The 22,285-nt window shown below is 42.4% G+C and overlaps 1 protein-coding gene across 1 annotated transcript in view; it reads right to left on the bottom strand.

The window, feature by feature from the left end:
• Positions 1-17,860, bottom strand: part of LOC112572291 — a 53,266-nt gene extending 35,406 nt beyond the window's left edge. Inside the window, exon 1 of the mRNA XM_025251898.1 lies at positions 17,545-17,860. Coding sequence (XP_025107683.1) covers positions 17,545-17,587 — 43 coding nt within the window. The 5' untranslated portion in view covers positions 17,588-17,860. The remainder of the gene's footprint in view (positions 1-17,544) is intronic.
• Between the last annotated feature and the right edge of the window lie 4,425 nt (positions 17,861-22,285).

Below are 22,285 nucleotides of genomic sequence, written 5' to 3'. Positions count from 1 at the left end.
TGAGTTTCCTTCTCCATGCATCACGTGGTAGCCATGGGAAAGTGGATGTATAAAAATATTCTCTTTCAAAATCGTCTTTCTCAGCTCTGGGGGAAATTGTAACCCGACAGATGTTAGTTTGAAAAACAAATTGCTCAGGCAGGGTGGTACATCACGCCCATCTCATAGCCGACCTCCATTACCACGATATACGGTCCTGCTGCAGCGACTGCCTCATAGCATCCTCCTCGTTACTCTTGGCAACGCTGGACGTTCCCCATCCCTTCCTCATAAACCCTCCCTCTCCTCTTTCTTTGCAACTCTGTATCCAGGCTGCTTTCACACACAAATAATGTTCGCGAGTGAATGTGCAACAACACGACGAGAATAACGCATAAAATTTGCATAATCGATCGCCTGCCCCGCCACGTGACCGAAGGGGAGATCACCCACACTGCCTGCGTCCGATAAACATTGAAAGCAAAGGTTGCGTTTTCCCTCCATACCCTTCATATCCGGTATAATCAACGATAAATCCCTGCTAAACCCTGTCCCGTACGGCGACAACAACAGAGCACAGAATGAAGGTAAACGCAAACAAAAAGGAAAAATGAAGCGCGCTTATACCAACACCGAAGATCAATTTTGAGCTGTTTGTCTGAGTTCGAAGCAAGCCGAGTCGATATCTGTGTAAAATAAAACCAATTTCATTGCAAATAGCTGATGGGACAAAGCACAATTAAAAATTATTTACAATCCATAATGATACACGAATAAAGTTCAGGCAAATATCAAAAATCACAGCTCGAAACAAACAGCTTCGGAATTGTCAACAATGATGGCGGCTGTCAGCAACAATCGCTTGGGAGTATTTTGAGTAGCAGCATTTTTGTTTATTGTGGCCATAAGACGACATCTTCGGTCTGGAAGCTTGTTGAGAGCAGGAGCAGTGGCACCTGTCCGTTCTGACGGAAATGTTCAAGTATTTAGCAGATCTTGGGACCAAGCGCCATTGGTCCTTGTCGTGTTGATTGTACTTCGATGAGAAGGGCTTGAGACTTGATTACAGGGACGAATGTTCTCGACATGAGACATGATTACAGAGGAAACTGCTCGTGACATGAAGAAGACTTGAGACATGATTACAGGGCCATAGCTTAGTTTTCTGCTTCTTTCTTCCTTTCAGAACAGATCGCCGTCAGCCTTGAGCTCGTTTCACTATGAATCTGCATTATCTCAAACCTTCAGAGACAAGGCTAGTTGTACATGCGATACCATTATAACTGGTCAAAGCTCCTAGCTACATGTGTAGTCTACTTCCCCCAGTCTCTCTCTCTCTCTTTTCTTTATTCTTCCAATCACAATCGTCTTCAGACAAACCTTTCACGGATTCCCTCACTTTTCTTCCTACCTCAGTCTATTGCCCTGAAATGCTAGACTCTTTCTCAGAATGTAATTTAACTTAAAAATTCTCCTTATTGTGGTGGCATAGTTTGGTATTGTTTTCTTTAAATGAATATGTAATGACTGTCATGGCCGGCAAGGTACGATGCTCTCAGGGATTTATAAAGGGTGGACAGGAGTGACTGAGTGCACCTAGTACCTGTATAATAAGCGTCTCGACTAAAGTGTATTCCTTGGTCTCGGTAAACAAATGCTAAAAGATCTGACGAGTTGAAAACTATCTGTGAGTTGTGCCTGTACTCAAGTCTTTAACTACTCATCTCACCACTGTCACCTCTCATCCAATCTGTGTAAGAGACAAAGCGCGATAGAGTGTGTGTGTGTGCGTGCGCGCCGCGCACTCGTATATGCAATCATGTGGTGCATGTACATCCCTTTGTCTCTTGTCTTTTTTATGCCGCTTTCTCCGTCTGTCGTTTTCCTGCTTTCATCCGCACTGCTCAAAGTCAATACCTGCTCGACGACTCCATATTTATAGTCCTTTCATGCCGAACAAAAGCACGACCCCGATGAAGCCTCCTCCCTAAGAAGTAGGTCTCAGTGCAGAGTCGGAGTCGAGAGGTTTTAAAAGCATCCGTCAGATAAATTTTTAAGCGCTCGCCGCCGATTCACCCTGTTCTCGAGTGCGCCGTAGCTCGGCGCAATTCGTCCTCACCCCGGGAGACAGAAGAGCTCGGCAGGGTAATTACGCGACCTCCATCTTGCCAGTGACGCAGGCACAGCCTCCTGCACCCACGGCGTCGGCAAGATGTCGCTGCTGGACCCTCGTGTCAGTCTCGGGAACAGAGACGGGTGATGGGGAAAGTAGGGGAATTAAACATTAATGCGGATCGAGACATTGAAGGCCATAAAAGATGGCGACCTTGTGGAAAGATCGGATTGCTTCATCATCATCCCTTTCATTTGTAAAGTAGTTATTATCTTCATTATCATCCCCTACATTCATCTTTAAAATCATCTTCATCTCCTTCTTAATCTTTTCATCGCTTTTTTCTGAACCTAGTAACTAAATTGTAAAGACACCAGGGCCCGAAGTTCAGAAGCTCCAGGTTAAAATATGGAACTCGAGGAAAATTGTTTTGTTGTCGTAGTTACAAAGCGATGTCCAGAACCTGCGGACTCTGCTTCGTGTTTGTTTGTTGTTTTTTTATACCTTTATATCTTTGCCACCTCTTTATAAATATGGTTTTAGGGGTAAAACAACATCTGCAAGGTCTGGACACAACTATTTTGCTTTGAAAATAAGACGATTTCCTTGACTTCCCCATGTTGACAAAGGACAAGAATATTTTCGAACGCGTTTCCCAATCAACTCCCACGCCAAAAGCTCCACGTGAATCTATCCATTTCAATGAAATAAAACATAATAATCAAAGCTGACATTTACGAAAATAATATAATAACCGTTCGAGAGTAACAAAATTATGCACTTAACAAATATAGACGATGCTTATTAACATAGCTTTTTGTTCGATCAGGCAATCGCTGTCCACAAGGGAATCTGATAGAAGCATCATGTTTGTTGCCTTCCTGTCCTTTTTCTTGGACGATTGCATTTGTTTAGGTTTTGAAATGCATTTTTATTTAACGCTTGTCATGAGCTGCAATGTTGTTAGTGCAGTTTTTTAAATATTATTGTATCAATCTCATTACAATTGAAGCCTCAATGGCTGCGCTGTTAAAATTGTCACAATATCTGTCCAACCTTTTTCATCTCTCGTTCAGACAACTATGACAAGCTTGAAAACTAGCGAACAGTAGCCGTGAGATGGATGAGTTTGTTTGGGTAGCAGACAAACCCTCCAAAGGGTCATCCATTTTGCGCCACGTGTGTTCAGCCATAAGGATTGACTACCTCCCTGTGGAGGGAATCGATGATGAGATGGGTGAGTACTTATTACTTGGACAACTTCTACTCCCGCTTTCCCTTCCTCCGGTCTGTCTTCCTACATACTTAAGCTGTTTCACATAATTAAGTTTGTAAGCTCGATTACTCTATTAGTGGGTGTCATCAGGACCAGTTCTAGACCAAAAGCATTAATAATTTAAGAAAAACGTTTTTCACGTGTGATGTTTGTGTTGGTGATAGTGTTAAAAAAGAGTTTGAGATGGTTTGTGAGTTTGCTGTTCCAGGGACAGTAGGGTAAGACACACACACACAGCAAATTCCAAACATTTGCAAGGCCGACAATCAATTAAATGAAGCAGGTCTTTGTCCCCATCATGATACATTTTTATGTAGCCATATAACCGGTTTTAGGCTTCAAAGTCTTTTGTCTGCATAGTCCTTCAAAACCATAAGCACCATCTCCCTTTATCTCTTGTCAAAAGAATAACAACAGAAAATTATCTCCCTTGCTAGTGTTATCTCCCTTTTCGGTACTCTCATGTCCCCCGTGTATTAATTTTCCCTGTTTTTAATGTGAAACAATATTTTTTACAAGACGATAATTAATATCACTGTTTACTCCTTACAAGCCACTTTTGACACAGACTTTCCAGAATCTGTTACTCCACTTGGCGCTGCCTTCCATGTCTGTGGTCTGCAGGCTCGGTGTCATGTCCACCAAACATTATTTCGCGATCAGCAACACGGAGTGAACTGCGCCGTATCTTTCAAACGAGCATAAGAGCCACACCCTCTCTCCCTGTCAACCCAGTCCGTTCCAGTGGTCAATCCATCGACTGATCGACCGAAGCACCGAGCTCACCATCGGAGCAGGTGACAAGGGGCGTGAAGCAGCTAAACGATTTCAACAGTTGGTTTGTCTGCCCCTTAATTCTGGCCGTGGTTTTCTCGGCTGCTAATTCTAGTCCTCCGCGCGTTCGTGGCCCTCTCTCTCTCTCCTCCCGGTTGCTGTCGTTTCGATCGGGTAGTTCCCTCAGCCTCCAGCGGAAAGGAACTCCAATCTGCTGACGATCGACAGCTCTGAGGTGGTCGTTATCTACCTCGACGAGCTGATCGATGACCACCTACATGCACCTGATCCTCCCTTTAAAGACGGCCCAGGGTATCCCCTCCTCACCCATCTATCCCCCCAATCCCTCCTGTAACAATCCTTCATTTTCCTTTCACACGTGTTGCTTTGGGGGGGAAGACGCTAGAGTGGATTAAGACCGGAAGCGGAAGAAAAGATTGCGGAGCAGTCGACAGGATTGTAGTAATCATGAACACTGCTCACCCTGCCATCGACGAGTAAGCCCGGGGTGAGCTCGCGCTGTAGTTATGGGACTTTGGCTTGATGAAAGAGTTGTCTAACTTAGCACCTCTGTGGAAAGGTTCGGAGAAGCGTGAACTGGTCCTCGGCGTGGATCACCGGACATCGGTAAACGAGTGTAAATTGCCGGACTCCACTACTTCCAAGCTTCCTTTTACTGTTCTTTTGCACCATTATCAACGTCAGTTGGGCTGCGGGTTTGAGAACAATAAACATAAACAATAAAAAAGCGGGGAGCGTGGGGACATGAAGAGTCAGCGACACACAAACTCATCCTCTAGCACAGACCTGGGCAAAGGCCGGCCCGCGGGCCGGATCCGGCCCGCCTCCTGTCTCTAACCGGCCCGCCCGCTGACCCGCCCGCCAGTATATATACTGTATATACAGTATTGGGTAAAACTGAGTTAACTATATTAGTCCGGCCCTCTAAAACCATCCCAATTTTTCATGCGGCCCCTTGGTAAAATTAATTGCCCACCCCTGCTCCAGCATGTGATCCCACGTTTAGGAAACACACATCTCTCTCATCATTAACCGATCCTTACCATATCGTCTTCCATGTTCATCATCACCTTAACCCATGCTAATCGTCACCATCACTCATGTTCATCCCCACCATGACCCATGGTCCTCATCATCCAGCCCCATGTTTATCAACACCATGCCATGTTAAAAAGTAGGTACAAAATATAAGAAAAAAATCCAACTTTTCTCCATCTTTATCTACCCAGGTGATGCTTGACTCCGAGAAAAACTAATTGTAAAGTTGGAATGAAAGAGAATAGGAATGTTTTCCTCGGAACTACCTCCCACTTCTTAGATTACTTCTTTTCCTTCCCTCCAGCTCCTGTGATTTTTAGTTTCTGGTAGTTTATCATTTTCACATTAATGTTTACCTTTAAATAGTTTCTAGCACAAGAAAAAAAGAAATGAGGTAAGAAAGAAAGGCAGAATGGAAGAAAAAGAAAAAAGAAAGAAAAACGGTAAACTTTACGATGTATTAACCAGCCTAACTTGCTTTTAGTAATCCCCTTCTTTGTATTGTTTTTTTTCCCTCTTTTAATAGGCTTACGTTCTTAAGGCCCCAGAGAATGACAAAGATTCCACATTTGTCTCCCTAACCTCAAGTTCTTTTTTAAAACAATAAAAATAGTGTCTCCTGGATCAGGCTACTTGCGAAAACCCCACAGACGAATGAAATATATCATGTGCTAAGCAGAAGCTACTATTCAGCCAGTCGCCTCTCAGTTTCGGGTTTCCAAGCTGTGGAGACCCTCGATGTGATTAATGAAATTCCCTTGAATGAGAGTCTCATTGCGGCAGCGGCGATACAATGGAAGAAATTTCAAAAGATGTCTTCTCCTTCACAGTTAGCGGTAATCCCACGACAGCCATCACAGAATTTTCCCACTTTAAGGACCCATGTTGCTAGTGGTAGTGGTGACGATGATAATGATGATGATGGCGATGATGATGATGATGATGATGATTTATTTTTTACCTCTACGGGATTACGTGTGCGTACGTGCGTGTGTGTGTGTGTGTGTGCATAAGAGAGAATGTCGGGGAGTGCAATAGTTTTGAAAGTTTTTAATTTTTTTATCAAGTGTGTTTAAAGAGATGTATGCACAAACATCTGTGTTTATTTCATTTAACTCAATTACGATACAAAGTCATGCTTCAGGGTGTCGTGGCCAATGAAACCATCTCACGTCGCCTTACTGTTGAAAGTAGAGGTTCCTGGGGTCCTGCGAGTGTGGTAATCTTGTTTCGTAAAAAGTTGTTAGTTCTATATTCTCTGCATGAGATCCAGAGCATCCTCCTCAGGCACTTGTTCTCGAATGCCTGGATTTTCCTTTTCGTTTGGGCGTGCAGAGTTCACACGTCACATCCGTAGAGCAGGATCGGTACTTGGTAGTCAGCCTTATCTTATGGCTATGCCAGGTCCTGTCTAGTCTAGCCATTAGCAATGCTGCTGTCGCGTTCCTGATGAGGATATCTGGCGTGGAACTGCCGTCCTTGGTGGCTCCCAAGTACTTGAAGCTGCTTACATCTTCCATCTGTGCCCCGTTCATATACATCTCTACTTTGCCGTTGCCATGGATTATAACTTTGCTCTTTTCAGTGCTGGTCTCCATTCCATATGCATTTGAACTGTCTGTCAGTCTGTTCGTGAGGTCTTGCAGTTCTTTGTTAGTGTTTGCTAACAGATTTATGTCGTCTGCAAAACATAGGTTGTAGATTGTCCTTCCACCAATGGAAATGGAAGTACGATCGTTGTGGAGGCCCTCGAGCTTAATGTTCTCTAAGAAGATATTAAATAGCACCGGTCACAGGGCACATCCTTGATGTACACCTACTGTGGTGAGAAAGTAAGCTCCTATTGGGTTGTCCAGCAGTTGAGCTATTGCAGAGCTCTTCGGTGACTTCGAGGCCTTCTTCGATGTTGGATTTTGGCATCGCATGTCAGAGCCCCTCGTGCCAGACTATGTCAAATGCCTTTTTCAAGTCAATAAAGTTGTGGTAGAGGTTTCGCTGATGCCAAAGATATTTCTTTATAAGGACGCGTCAGTTGAAGTGCTGCTGATCTTTGCTTCTGCGCTGTCTAACGCGAGCCTGTCTTTCTGCTAGCAACTCCTCTGCAATGGTGCTGATGCGGTTCTGTATTACATTCCACATGACTTTGCGATAAGGCTTGTGGTTCTGTAGTTCTGGTACTGTTCACTATTTCCTTTTTCAGGTGGTCGCAAATCTTCTAACACTTGCAGATGAAAAACTGTATATCACTTTATGCTTCTACAGAAATGCCGACTCACGTGATCAAGTCCCAGCTTAGGAGCCAGATACCAAGCCAGTGGAGTGGAAACAAGTGGGCGAGGTGGCAGTAGCCTCCTCAAAAAAAAAAAACAAAAACGAAGGAAAAGACTATCTTTTTTGCCAGGCCCCCTGCTGGCCCAATACTTGAAATGTGATTTTTCACAAAGTACAGAAAAGGCAGAGGAGCCGAGAGACAAATGACAAATCTTTATTTACGAAGGTAACAGAATTAGCAAAAGTTATGCCTTTTTTACATTTAGCCCTCGATCTAAAAAAAAAATAAACACTCCTACAAAACAAAAACATTAGTCAAAGAAGACACATGGCTTTTTCGCGCTCTGACTTGCAAACCTTGAATGTGATTAATATGATTGTAAAGTTGATCTTATTTTGAATATTACATAATTTCCTGTGATTGCAATAACAGGTAAGTCCTCAATGAGTTTTGTTTCTTGTTGTTTTGTCGTTTAACACCGAAAACAGCAAATGTTGTGATGCTACTGCATGACTGCATTCACGCATCCCTCCTTTATATGGCAATGTGCGAGTGTGAGGGTTGTTCACTGTCAGTAAGAGCTCCACCAAAGCCGAGCATCTTCCTACGCTACTGCAAGCAGCTCAAGTTTCGTTTGCGCATGCGCTGTGTGTAAACTGCTGAACATGGAATCTGAAATGGAAACGCGATCATCCAAGGGTAGGATATAAGAAGCTAATGCAAGCTGGAGACGAGATACTGAACTCAGACAGAAAGGCCTGCTGCTGCTGCTGCGACTGTACCACCTACAACATCGCCCACCGTGTCACGTGGTCAGTGCTACCCTCCGCCGCCGCGCACCACGTCCCCTTGTCCCATGCATGTGGTGTTCGTGGAGTGATCATGGGTGTGGGTGGGCGGGGAGGCTTTCAAACGACAAGGGGAACTGTTAGTATGTCGATCTATTTGTTGGTTAGTGTGGCGAACTAACAAGCTTGTCAGAAGTACAACCGCGCGTCGTTCACGCGTCTGGTCCAGACTCTCGCGAGATTAACCTTTTCTCGTGAGACTAACCTTTTAACGTGAATTCTTCGAGAAGTTTTTCTTAGTATTTATACCTCCATGATCCGCACTGCAGACCACCATGACTACTATATTATCAAGGTAGCTTGGATTTCACATTAACTGTTAAACGTTTTATGGCTCTTTTTTTTATTTACCTCCTGCAAGGCATCCTCCTCCTCTTCTTCCTCCTCCTCCTCCTCCTCCTCATCATCATCATCATCATCATCATCATCATCTATTATCTTTAATAATGAAAAATATACTCAGGAAAAAGCTTTTAAGTCTGAGCCTATTCCCTCTCTTTGTTCCATTAAGTTTCTCGTAAAGCAATTTGGCTGTGTGTATTTTGTCTTAATATTGTTATTATGTTTACATTGTTGGTCCTGGGTTACAGCGTCATTGGCGCATAACACAATTAGGAGATAACTCAGAAACACACAGAGCGAGTGATGGGCGAGCCGGGGCTCAACATGGCTGCGAGCAAAGGGAAGGGCCACAGGGAAGGAAAGAGAAAGAGCAAAACAACTAAAGCTTACAGGCTACAGACTGCTGTAAAAAAAATTTATTTTAATAATAATTTTAAAGTCCTGCTGGTTGTGGTGGAGATGATGATGATGATGATTGCTAGACAGATACACCCTGAAGTTTGGATATAAACACAAATTTCATTTTTGATTGGCCGAATCACCGGTTTCCAAGTTCAGATAAAAGTTTGCAATCATATCTTGTAAATAATAAATGAATAAAGAAAATAATAGTAAGTATACGTGTGTGTGTGTGTGTGTGTTTTCAAACTCTGGGTAAAATTAAATTTTAAAAATCGGGTACATGTCGAAATAAAGCGTAGCAGGAGAAAACGAAGAAAACCGACTGCTTCAGAAGTTTTGTGTCCTACTGCCACAAGTACGCAATTTCCCCAGTGTGTCACTCAAAAGTTCTCGGACACTGCTGCAAGATCTGGCTAAAAGAAAGAAAGAAAGAAAGAAAGAAAGAAAGAAAGAAAGAAAGAAAGAAAGAAAGAAAGAAAGAAAGAAAGAGGAAAAAATATGAGAGCGAAGGAAATATTTGAAAAGAAGAGAAAACAAACAGAAAAGGAAAGATAAATACTGAGAGAAAAGAGAGATAGACAAAAGACAGAAAAATGAAAGAACGCAATATACAACATTTCGAGGAGAGAGTCTTTTACTCGTTTCCCGTTCAAGCCAGCCGATAAAGTCTTTTCAGCGACTGACAGGGTGTATTTGGACAGGATTGTTGTGCAGGATTTGCAATTTCCTGCAGCATGTGCCCGCACGCATGACCGTAAAACTGCGGTCGCTCCATGGAGCGCGCGACAAACCCGCGGCCTGTTATCAACGGGAACAGTTATAAAAGCATTGATCAGAGTCGTTAGTAAACACTTCTACCCCCTCACACAGAACAATAATACCTCTTGTAGCTCTTGTCTAGGTGTAGTTTAGCTGTCAATAAGACTAGGACTGATGCAGCAGAAGTTTACGACCAGGTTTCAGCTTTCTTTCAAGTAAGTAAAAGCAAGAAGGACTGGAAGGTTGTAGGTTCAGTTCTCGTCTCGAGACACGTGCATTTTTTTATATGTGACACATGTTCATAAAGCTATAGGTAATTAGGTGGTTTTGAAGACACATTAGATGATAAAAAAACACGAAATGATAATTATGTATGTAGTACCTACCAACATCTATTTTGAGAATGAGAGAACACTCCGTACGGACGCACTACTGCAAGTCGGGATAACAAAGAGAAACAGGCTTGCTCATAATAATAAAACTAATAAAAAAAGTTTCATCTCTGGGGACAAAGTCCATTTGCCATAATCAGCGCTATCTACGTTCCGAGTGAAAGCCGACCCGGTAAACGATCGTTTAAACAGGCTTGTTGTGGGCTTTCGTTCTCGACCCCAACAGTGCCGCTGTGATCTCAACTTTCTGCCCTTCAGGAAGCCCTGTCATCCACTTGGACAAGTCTGACAGCAACCAGGAACAGCCAGTGGGAGGCGACGAAAAGAACATTCACAAACAAACATGGGGAACAAACAAACGTACATGAAACACATTAACACACAAACACGAGACGAAAGACAGACAAAACCACACACACAAAAGCGTGGCTCGCTCATAAATACACAGAAAAAATACACGAACAATACACATAAACACACACACAGACGTACAGGCACATAACTCAAAAGTGTACACACTCACGAACGCATGCACGCATATGCACATGCTTACAAAATCGCGTGCAACCCCCCAATGACTCCAAGAAAGAGAGTCAAATATCCTCCCCATAGCGGACAGTTATAAATCCTGCATGAGTGATCCAGGGGACATTTTGTTAGCCGAGCAAATAACATGTGTAAGAAAAGCTTTCAGACCAGCGCCTAAAGCACGATATAAAAGCAAGGATGGAAATTTCAGCAAACGAACCAGAGCAAACAATGTCTGCTACTTCACAAGGACCAAGGGGCAACTCTCTCATCGAGAAAAATGCCCCCGTGTTCCGCTGACAGATTGTTGCAGAAAGAAGGACAGAAGGAAAGTGCGAAAGAGGGACGGACGGAAGGAATTCATACATCTGCAATGACGATGGAGTTTCTGTCCGGATGTGCGTCGTTCCGTCATTTCCGTGATTGACTGAACGTGCCAGGTCTGTAATGGGTGGAGTGAAGCAGCCTGAATTAAACGCGTGCTGTGACGGTACAGGTGGGTCATTTCTGCTCCCTTAGTCTCACACTTTTCATTCCAACCCTTTATGGCCGAGCACCAGGTATGGCAAACAGACAGGCAGCAGAATATTATCAAAAAAGAATGAAAAAAAAGGAGCTAACATATGGAGAAGAAGACACGAGGATGTACAAGAAACAGGTATTAGAAGCCAGGAAATCTCTCTTGGCAGAACTATTTACGACAGTCAAACCTCGCCGTGATGGTTTGTCTAAAACACCGGCCACTGTTACAGTCCATCAAGTTAACCAAAGACGAACCTGTTCTCCTCCATACAAAACTCAATCAGAATCATGACAGTCAACGTTTTTTCATGCTCGGCCAACCTTCAAAATTCCGCGCTGTCATCATCATAATGATTATTATCATCGTCGACGTCACCACCGCTACCATTATCATTATCATTGCTGTTTGGTAATTGCAAACTGATAATTAATATTATTACTGTTAAGCAGCTACAAAATTTTACGACAGTTAGACACACGCATGCACGGACACACACACTCCCACGCACACACACGCACGCACACACACACACACGCACATATACACTCGCGCACGCGCACGCGCACGCACACACACACACACTCGCACACACACACACACTCCTGGCCAATCTCTCAACTGCACGCAGAGCGGAACGGAGTAATATCATAAACACAGGAGAGCTCATCTCCCACTGAAAACATGCCTGACGCCCGCCCGCCGCACTACTCGCTGTCGCCTTCATAAATACTGAAGCAGCGGACGCTCCCCATCCCGCGTGTCGCCGGAAACTGAAGGAACCTAAATTGACTATGAAGCCACGGGGAATCGATGGGCAGCAAAACAGTGAGAAAGACCATGTCCACAAGTAGTCCAAGTGTTGCTCGGGACCTTAAACTCCAAGATTTTTAATGGATGATATTTTTTTTTAAAGTACAAGAAACTAATGATAAGTGGGAAGATTTGATGGTTTGTTGGTGTTTCCAAGATAGTAATGATTTTGTACTGTGGCAAGAAGGGAGATAGATTCAAGCTCCCGGAAGAAAAACAGAAGAAAAACTGTTCTGACAGATGTGAAACCGAAAGAATTTTGAAATGAAGTCTGTATTAAACACTGCGAGGCGCTTAGCGATGTACCGCTGCGCTACCAGGCGCACAGCGGCATGGGCTTGAAGTTGGTGACGTCACCAACGACTACTTCCCCCCCCCCACTCCACCTCCCTCGAGTCACGGAGCGATTGTTGTTTCGTTCTTTCATGTGAGCACAAGGGATCGGCAATCAATATGTTTAATTCATTATATGATATTTCACAAATTTCAGTGAACAAATTTTTATTCCGGAAAATTCATGCTTTTTCGCGTAGCAGCTCTCACCTCGGTTAAGGCTTTTTTTTCGACAAAGATTTGCTTGATTAGCATATGCTCAATATTCAATACTTTCGTATTGGTCGCGGTCTTTAATAACGTTGAATGTTATTTCTAAAATTTGTTTTTAAACCGAGGGGAAAAAAAACCAAACTCGCTTTTCATTTTCGTAACAACCTTACGACAAATTTATATTTTGTTATCATTAACTTCGAACCTAATTTTTTATTTGACTTAACGTTAACCTGTAAGTCTTTAAGGTAAGTACTAAAAAGGTTTAAATGTTTCAAGCAAGAGCACAACTCGACCCACTGTACACCGAATTCGATAATTCAATAAAACTTTGTCATTGTCAAAATTCGCTGCAAACAGGTTAAATTGAAATAAAATATGTATATTTACATCCAGATTGCTATCAACGTTTCACAGATCAGCCATTGCGGAAACGTAGAACGTCTATCGTACCCTCGCCCCGACTCATCACGATGAATGGAAGTGAGTCCGGAGTCCAGTAGTATGCAAGTCCGTGGGGACAGACAGTCGTACAGTCGTACAGCAAGTCCCAGACTGGCAGTTAATGCTGGGATCATATCGCAAACGTCGTTACTCTGCAGTCAACGTCAGTGATGCCGGCGGGACCAAGTAATTTTAGATAGGGGGCCTCCCTTCGCCCCCTTCATCCCCTCACATCCCCTCACATCCCCTCACATCCCACCCTTTGGGCGTAAAATCAAGGAACAGGCCGAGGTCGTAAATATGGCATTATTCGAAATATCGAACATTCCATATTTACCTCCATTGCGTCACAGCACAGACCACCTACCGAACGATCGAAGTTGACTGCTTTGCTCAACACTTGTAGTTCAGTGTCGAGTCCCTCCAACTGATGTGACTACATTAGAAGATTGTTTCCTACAAAGTCTACTTCATTACCATTGTGCATGAGAAAGATGGCATCATTCCGATGTATACAGTACACACACAAACACATGCACGCACACACACAACTTTTTGTTTTTCTGTTTACCGAGGTTTGTTGTTGTTTTTTGTTATTTAGGACATTAACGTTTCGTCTAATGATGAGAAAAGGCAATGTTTTTACCATCCTGACGTCAACAACGGTTTATTGTTTCGCAATTTTTTTTTTAAGTTTGTAAAACCTCAGATAAGAAACAAAAGATGCTGATGTTAAACATGTTTTGGAAAAACAAAAACTGATGATGATGATGACGATGACGATGATGATGATGAGGAGGAAGAGGAGGAGGATAAAGAAGAAGAACTGCTTTTTATCATTGTTTTCCATATTACAAGAACGTACAGTTCATTCAGTCACCTGTGGTTTACTCTGAGAAAAAAGCTCACTATAACTTTCTGATGAAATCCCACATGTATCAACAATGATATATCGATGTTCAGCTAGATTCTTAATTCAGTAAAAGCACTCGTAAACAATGTATAATAAATAACCATGTGTATATGTTTCAAGTCCACCCAGCCAAACCCAATCAGCTATCACACACGCGACATTCTCTACATCAAACTCTTTGCAGGGCGAATCAGTCGAAACATTAAACAAAATCCACGGGGATACAAACATAAAAATGGAAGCTGAAGCCACCGAGATGAAAGCAAGCTTCACATACAGATGTCCAGAGGCATCCACGATCAAGAACAATCTTCAGAAAAAAACAAAACAATGAAGACCAAAATATGTGGCACAAAAAATTAATAAGCGGGATCCCCCTCCCCAACAACACTTTCACAAAAACATAAATAAAGAAAGTCGGGATCCGAGGCCATCCATGTCGATTAGATACAGTTTCGTTCTTAAAAAAAGGAAAAGCAGTAACAGCAGCAGTATTAGCATGTCCAGAAAACTTCTCCCCACAAATACACAGGACTCGTGTGAGAGAGGGGGATGAGGTGTGGGGTGGCTGTGTAGGAGGACCTCAGACCATTCATCTCCCGGAATGCTAACCCCAGTGAATGGAGGGAGGCACCAGCTCTTTAAGTCAGGGAAAAAACTATTTCTGTATTTTATTTTTTGTTCTTCTTCCACTTCGTCTTCTGTTGCTGTTTAGTTCAATACATTTCACCTTCAACGTCACTGTCAGAAACTGGCCAATACTAGAGGGGAAACAACTCTGATTAAACCTGACCTCATCATCGCCTTTCCCGTCCCTGTGACCATTCCGATTTTCACAGCTTTCCAAATTCTGTCCTACAAGTTGAAGATCCGATAGAAGAACATTCATCACTTTTTCATTACCCTCCCGGATAGAAAAAAAAACAATCAAAGGAGTTAACCTTGAAGGGTTTGAAACCTTGGAAAGTTGAATTACATATTTACAAACATTGATCCTTTCAAACTTTCATGAAAGGTTGGTGTCATGGACGTGCTGATGATGAGTTGGGCTCACAACGAAGAAATAGCTGAAAACTTTGTCGCTCATTCACCAGGTAGGTGTTAAGAATTAAAAATGTAGTCTTGGCTAATTCAGTAAATGAGGGGTCAAACCAACCAGTCCGAGTTCTGACCCTCGGGAACGAGGTCGAGAGACGGTGTACACGGCGGTCAATGACCTCAAGGTTTGTCTTGACCGGAGATCGAGCGACAGCTTCGACACGCTGGCCGGTCATTTGTTTTCCTCCCACAGACGGTCAACGACGGCGCACACGCCACGGCCATCGTTTGGCCAGCAAGGGGTCAGGAAATGTGACCCGCACCCACCGAGGCTGGAAGGTAAGTTTTTCTGACCACGAGACGTTTGACACAATCGATGCCAAAACCTCAAGTGTGATCTTTGGAAACTCATTACAGAATTCAAAATAAAAAACGCTGAATGTAATTGTTTTTCTGAATTTTTCTGAAAGCTATCATTCGAAAATGTATTTATTCTTATTATGAGAAAGTCAGTCTGCAAACATAAGAGATGATTTTGTTTCAGGTGATTGAGTTAAATGGACTTCTGTGCAATTGCTGTAAAATGTATCTACAGTGGTACCTCGACATACGAGTGCCCTGACATACGAGTGTTTTGAGATACGAGCCGCCGAGCGAGCGATATTTTGCTTCGAGATAAGAGCAAGATTTGAGATACGAGGAATCGCACACTACACCGCTGCACACGACCCCAACATGCGGGGCGGATGTTGGTGTCGTGTGCAGCGTCTAACAGTTTCTCCCACCTCAGACTAGACCTCAGTCTGTGTTGTGTGCTTGTTTCCTCGTTTTCGAAGCATTTTTGATAAGTTGGGTTCGCGTTCTTTTGCTTTTTGTACATTTACAAAACATTATCACATTTATTTTTGTAACCATGGGTCCGAAGAAGAAGATGATGTCTATTGAATTAAAGCGCGAAATCGTAGAAAAACATGGACAAGGTGTGCGACTAATTGACTTGGCGAGGATGTACGGGTGTAGCACATCAATGATATGTTCTGAGCTTAAACAGGAGTTGATAAAGGGTACAACGCCAGCTAGGGCGTTACAATAATTTCTAAGCTCCGGACTTCTCTCCATGAAAAGATGGAGAAACTATTGACTGTGTGGGTGACAGAGAAGCAGCTATAAGGAGGAACCTTAACACAAAGCATCATGTGTGAGAAGGCACGAGCGATTTACCGGTGATTTGCTGAAGCAGATCCCACACACTTCCACAACGAAGAATTAATATGTTTTTATAGAATATGTATTGTTATTCATAAATAAATGTTTCTTCTTGTAAATACACTTTTTCTTATTCAAAAACACTTAACAAAAACAACTGAGGTGGTGTTTTGAGAGCTGGAAAGGATTAATGGCATTTCAATGAATTTCAATGGAGAAAATTGCTTTGAGATACGAGCAATTTGACATACGAGCAAGGTTACGGAACGAATTAAACTCGTATGTCGAGGTACCACTGTATTTTCGTATAATACCTGATATGTTGTAGGAGTTTTATTCTTGGAATGTAGGCAATATGGATTGTTTGCTGCCCTTTTCAGCGCTGATTGTGGCAAGTAGACAGCTATTAAATATGAATGTTATGGTGTATAAGATATAACCCATATGTGATATTAGAAAAAAAAATGCTATTAGACAAATTGCAGAAAAAAGAGGAATCCAGACCTAAAACTTGCAGAACACCAAACTAAAATAGCCTTTATACGCGAAGTTATAAAATACGACAAGAAAAGAACAACAAAAGGAGTTTCAGCAGCTCTAATTCATCAACCGACACGAGCGTGCATCTCAAACACCAGACATTTGCGAGACACGATGACGCCAAGCAAAGACGTGTGGTCCTCGCCTGGAGGCTGTCTGAGGATCTGCCGAGAAGATCAGACAGTGACGATGGAAGGAAGACGTTGGCCTGCAAGAAAACTCAAAGGTCACGGCCAACGCACCACCATCTATCGACCGCCGACGAACTGCGCGATGTCGAGCAAATTTTGGGCAAACAGGCGCCTGTGTTTGTGGGATTTTTGTTGGTGGAGCAAAGGACGAGGCGAAAGTCAATAACTCTGCACCCCTCACAGGAGGACAGGTTTGGTCGGACGTCTCCCTCTTCTAACTTCTAGGCCAAGGCAGAAAAAGTTCTTCACTCTTAGAGCATCAACATTGTTTGTTCTTTTGTTAGTATTTGGATCGTGTTACTTCTGGTAGGTAAGCGTCAAACGTTAGAAAAACGTTATCCGTTAAAATCTGTGAGGGGATAGTAAGATCTTCGATAGTGGCATCAATTACTTAACTGTCAAACCGGTTTCCGTTTCTCGCTGGCAACAGGTTTCACAATGTCGATGCTGTCTGGACTGCAATCTTTCTTAAATTATCTTCTTATGTTCTTACATTTCCAGATTACCACGGCTCGTGTTCATAATCTGAGAACTGAGTTACAAGCTGGTAGAACATAAACCCAAACCAGAAAAAAAGATCCTGACTTACCGGAAAGACTCAGCAATGTGAAGAAGGTGGCTAAGGCTCTCATTTTGTTTCAGACGGAAAGCAAGAGTTGTTTTTTTTTTCCTTCCAAAAAAAGTCTTCTCAGTCCATGTGATCAACACCGACACAATTCGCCGTGAGTATATCAGCCAAGATGTCGCGAGAGTGTACAGGGAGAGAACGAGAGACACGGTGTATGAGCTCTCTCTCTCTGTCTGCCAATTGACGCTACCAAAAATTCCTCCACTCGGGGGGAGGCAGGCTTGGATCCTGCCGCAGATTTGCAGCAGACAGCACCGCGCCGCCTGTTTGTTACTACGTTGGCAGGACCAGCCACGGGTCCAGCAAGTGTACTTAGCAACAATGAGAGAGAAGGCGAAAGGGGGGTGGAAAGACGGGAAGGGGGATCGTGCGCGCGCGCGTGCGTGGATTTGTGTGTGTTTTGTTTAAAGGGTGGGTGCTAGGTGGGTATATGGTCCAGGGTGGATGGAGACCAGAGAGAGAACGTTGCTTTGGGAGGGGAGACGATGACTTGTAGTTATGATTTGACTTTCATATTGATCCACACGGACCGTGGATGGGGTGGATGGAGGATGGAGCCAGGGGGTGTCACGCAGCGTCTGTGTAAAGATTATGCTGGCTGGAATAGGCAAGATCAGCCGATTCCCTGCTGGTAGTTGTGGCCAGTTTTGCAGACCTGCTACAGCAGGGGGGATTACTAAACTTTTCATCCATCCCCTCCACCCCATGTCTTTCCTTCCCCTTCTCCCACCCGCCTGCTGCCAGAGCTGATGAGGACGAAAATCGTGCGACAGAGGTTATGTTCCCTGAAATACCAGGCGCAGGTTGGAGTTCTGGCGCCGCGGGCTGGCTTTCTAAAGGGTCACGTGAGCGAGTAACGGTAAAATGATTATTCGCGAACAATAGAAACGCTTGGTGATTGTTAAAAGAATAAAACTCGTTTTTTTTTAAATCATTCGTGTAGGAGCGCCGTACACGGGAAACAGAGAAAAAGGTTTGTCGTCTGATGTTGTAGTCAGTTGTAAGTGTCTGATGTGTGTGCGCGCGTGTGTGTGTGTGAGAGAGAGATGCCATGGCAGCTTTCTTTAAAGATGATTATCATATAAATGATATTTTCAGACTATTTTCTCTCTCTTTCTCTGTATGTCTCTGCGTTTAGTGTTTAACATCTCTCGTTTATCATTTTCTCCACAGGTTACAACAATAAACAACAATGTTCAAATGCCATAACAATTTTGCCTGTTTACGTGTGTTTGTTTGTGTTAAATGGCACAATCTCCTCATAAAAAATGAGCAGTTGGTTGATGAATACTTTAGCTCCAGCAACGTGCCGTCACTTTATTTAAACCGGACTAAATGAAATCATTCTCTCAACCTCATCAATGGTATGTGTAAACAAACACAATTGTTACGGCGTTTGAACACTTTGTGATGACTAATACATATGTAGATATTTTGCAAATGCTTTGAGTGACTTAATCAGTACAAAAGTACGAAGTGAGAAAGTAGGTTGTTTCCCTTTGACGCACGTGGTCTGCAGGTGAGATGCACAATACCTTCATGCCGTTTTCAAACACCTTCATGCATCGTGCACAGCTTTAACATAATATTATTGTCAGTTTAAGTGTACCGCCTTAAAGCACAGGTTGGTGCCCTTGTGTGAGTGAAAAATGGGTGACACAAGGAGTGTGTCTGTCTGTCTGTCTGTCTGTCTGTCTGTCTGTCTGTCTGTCTGTCTGTCTGTCTGTCTGTCTGTCTGTCTGTCTGTCTGTCTGTCTGTCTGCCTGCCTGCCTGCCTGCCTGCCTGCCTGCCTGTCTGTCAAACACACACACCGTGGATTATATTCAAACCGGGTGAAATATTCATGAGGCCTGTGATTGATTAGTTTCAACATATCCTTATTTGCCTGTTCCCTCTCTCCCAATCCTTCTTCTAGAGATGTACGTGTGTGTGTGTGTGTGCACAAGTATTACAGGGAGTCGCTAATCAAATGCATTAAAAGTTCTCCATACTCTATTTTCTCTGTGAGCTGCATTCCTCTCACTTCATTCATACATAAAATGCTCATACATCAAAGTGATGTTCCGCTTTGAGAAAGTCAACAGTGTAATCACTCAGGTCTCGGGTGAATATTGTTATTAAATATTGTGCTTCATCATCGCACAACCTGCATTCAACCGATAGAACTGACTGCGAAAACTTGTAAAGATCTTCTGAAGCTTGCTGATTTTTTTTTTCAGTTTCCCCTGCGTGTGAACTGCTTTCTGTAGCCATCCTATTAATTCATTTTTCATACACAGAATTTTTCAGATAATGATTTTAACTTTTTTTAACGGACACTTGTCCGACAAAGCTAACATCCCCTAAACATTTAACTTTCCTCTGATTGGCACAACAAACCTCTCTTAAATCATCTAAATGAATCACTTCTCATAAACACAGTCATTTGTCAACCAGAGCAAATTTTCCCCAAACACAAAGGTTTACTAGAAATATCAGTCCTTGAACACATGATCCAAGGAGTCTGAAAGACATTATAAATGTGTTCCAGGTGCTTAAATCATTTTTTTCATATCTGAAGGACCTATTTTTCATGTTTACTACAATTCTAAGAGTAATGATATCTCAAACATCCTTAAAATAATAGAATAACAACTCCGCCGGTAGAAGATAGGTTGGTTTAAACGGAGCGTTTAGCTACCCTTCAATGACTATTTTACATAAAATCTATTGAGCTTACAAGTGGACAGGGAATATAGCAGAACATAATTATTGTATTAATAATAATAATAGTCAGCAAAAGCAATAAATATCATCAATCATAATGATGTTAGATATTGTGATCATTATCATCATCAACTCCACTAAAACTTCCATTAGGACACAGCAGGATGCTTCGTTACAAAGCTGAATGATCAATATTTCATTTGTGTTTCATAACATGTAATTTTTACTTCTTGCATTCCATTATCTTTCACTACACTCTCTCTTTCTCTCTCTGCTCTTTTACACACACACACACAGACATCCTCGTGCGTTGAGGAGACTGGCAAAGTAATTATTAGAGTTATTAAATATAATACTGGCAGCCAATCGCATTAAAAGTTTTTACATCAATATTACTTCCTGCTACTAGCTTCTAGCTTCAACCATGTGACTGTGATTTTTTTTGAGGGGGGGGGTATTTATGTGCGCACACATTCACATACGTGTGTGTGTGGATGTGTGTGTGAGAGAGAGAGCACGTGCTTATCTCCCTGCATGCAGTAATGATCTACTAATCACATTCTCGGTAGGGTGCATCATCACAGCAACAAATTACTTTGGGTTTTTCAGATTAAAATGGAAGTAAGGCTACCACACTGCCCTCGTAAGATGTCTGTTTGCAAAGCTGCATTGCCTCCCCTGCCACTTCGCATCATCTGTTCTTCGTACTTCGTGATGTCGAGATGTTGATCAAAAAATTCAGTTTACTGAAAATAGTACAAAAATATTCAGTTGTCATCTTCTTCATTTTATGTAAAAGAAAATTTAAGGTGCAACAATTCAGGTTGATTTGAAACGACATTTAAGTGAAAAAGCCCCACAAAACAAAACCCATAAATCCATGAGATTATCGTGAAATTTGAAGCTAGTTTTATTTAAAATCCTTACAACCAACTGAAGGAACCTTTTCAAGCGACTTCCTATTAGACAGTTTTTCGGTGTGTGTACTAATATCCCCCACAGAACTTTAAGCTTCTACAACCCCTTCCTCCCATATACACACGTACACTAAAACCTATACGCCTACTTTTGCACTGTGTAACTTTATCTGCCTCCAGCTCTTGTTCTTGTTATTTGGTTCCTCTTTGTGTTTTTTTTTTTTTTTGTATTTGATTTTATTCATTATTGATATTATGCATTAGTTGCTGGCTTTGTGCAAAGCACCAGTTCCTCCCAACCCTCCATCATTCTTCCGCTTAGGATACCACTGTGTATGCTTCAATCAAAAACCGTAAAGTAGCTATTAGAACACTATATAATATATTATATATTATAATTATATTTGTACGAATACGATATATAATATATAATAAAATTATATTAAACAGGGCTTCTGCTTACGCAAAAAATTGCGTACAGTACGCATTAAAAGTTCGGAGGACCCCTTCAATTTTCGTCAATGGGGTCCCCTTCAAAGTGGAGCAAAGAAAAGGGACCCCTTTAAAAAATCTGAAGAAGGGGTCCCTGGGACCCCAAAAGAATTTAGCCTTAGCAGAAGCCCTGAATAATATTATTAGTATATATTTCCTTTGCCTTGTTTACAGCCATTACCACAGACCGTCATTTAAAATTTTCTTTATCGTCTGGATACCTTTCACGCATAATAATGTACTGTCTTTCTATGTGTATAGTTAGGACATTCGTGTTAGTGCACACAAACTTCGTAAGCTGCTTAGCAAAGTAGGAAAAACCCGAAGTTTTGGCTAGATGACTGATAAAAGTTTAGGAAATGAAACTGCGAGAAACCTTTACTATCAATGCACACATTTATGCTCTTAAAGGTTCTACCGGATGTAGCCACCCAATCAGCTCTGTCCACGACTTTAATCATGCAACAAAAATCTGTGTCTTGCACTTGTGAGGCTCGCCATGTTTGATCATGAAGCTTGTTTCCCGTGTACAGTCAAGAAGTCTACTCATATTTGTACTCCTCGGAAAAAAAGCAAATTATAATTA

This window comes from Pomacea canaliculata, linkage group LG9 (genome assembly GCF_003073045.1).
Source record: "Pomacea canaliculata isolate SZHN2017 linkage group LG9, ASM307304v1, whole genome shotgun sequence".
NCBI lineage: Eukaryota > Metazoa > Mollusca > Gastropoda > Architaenioglossa > Ampullariidae > Pomacea > Pomacea canaliculata.
The sequence above is the reverse complement of the archived record's forward strand: the minus strand, read 5'-3'. Positions and strand labels throughout refer to the sequence as shown.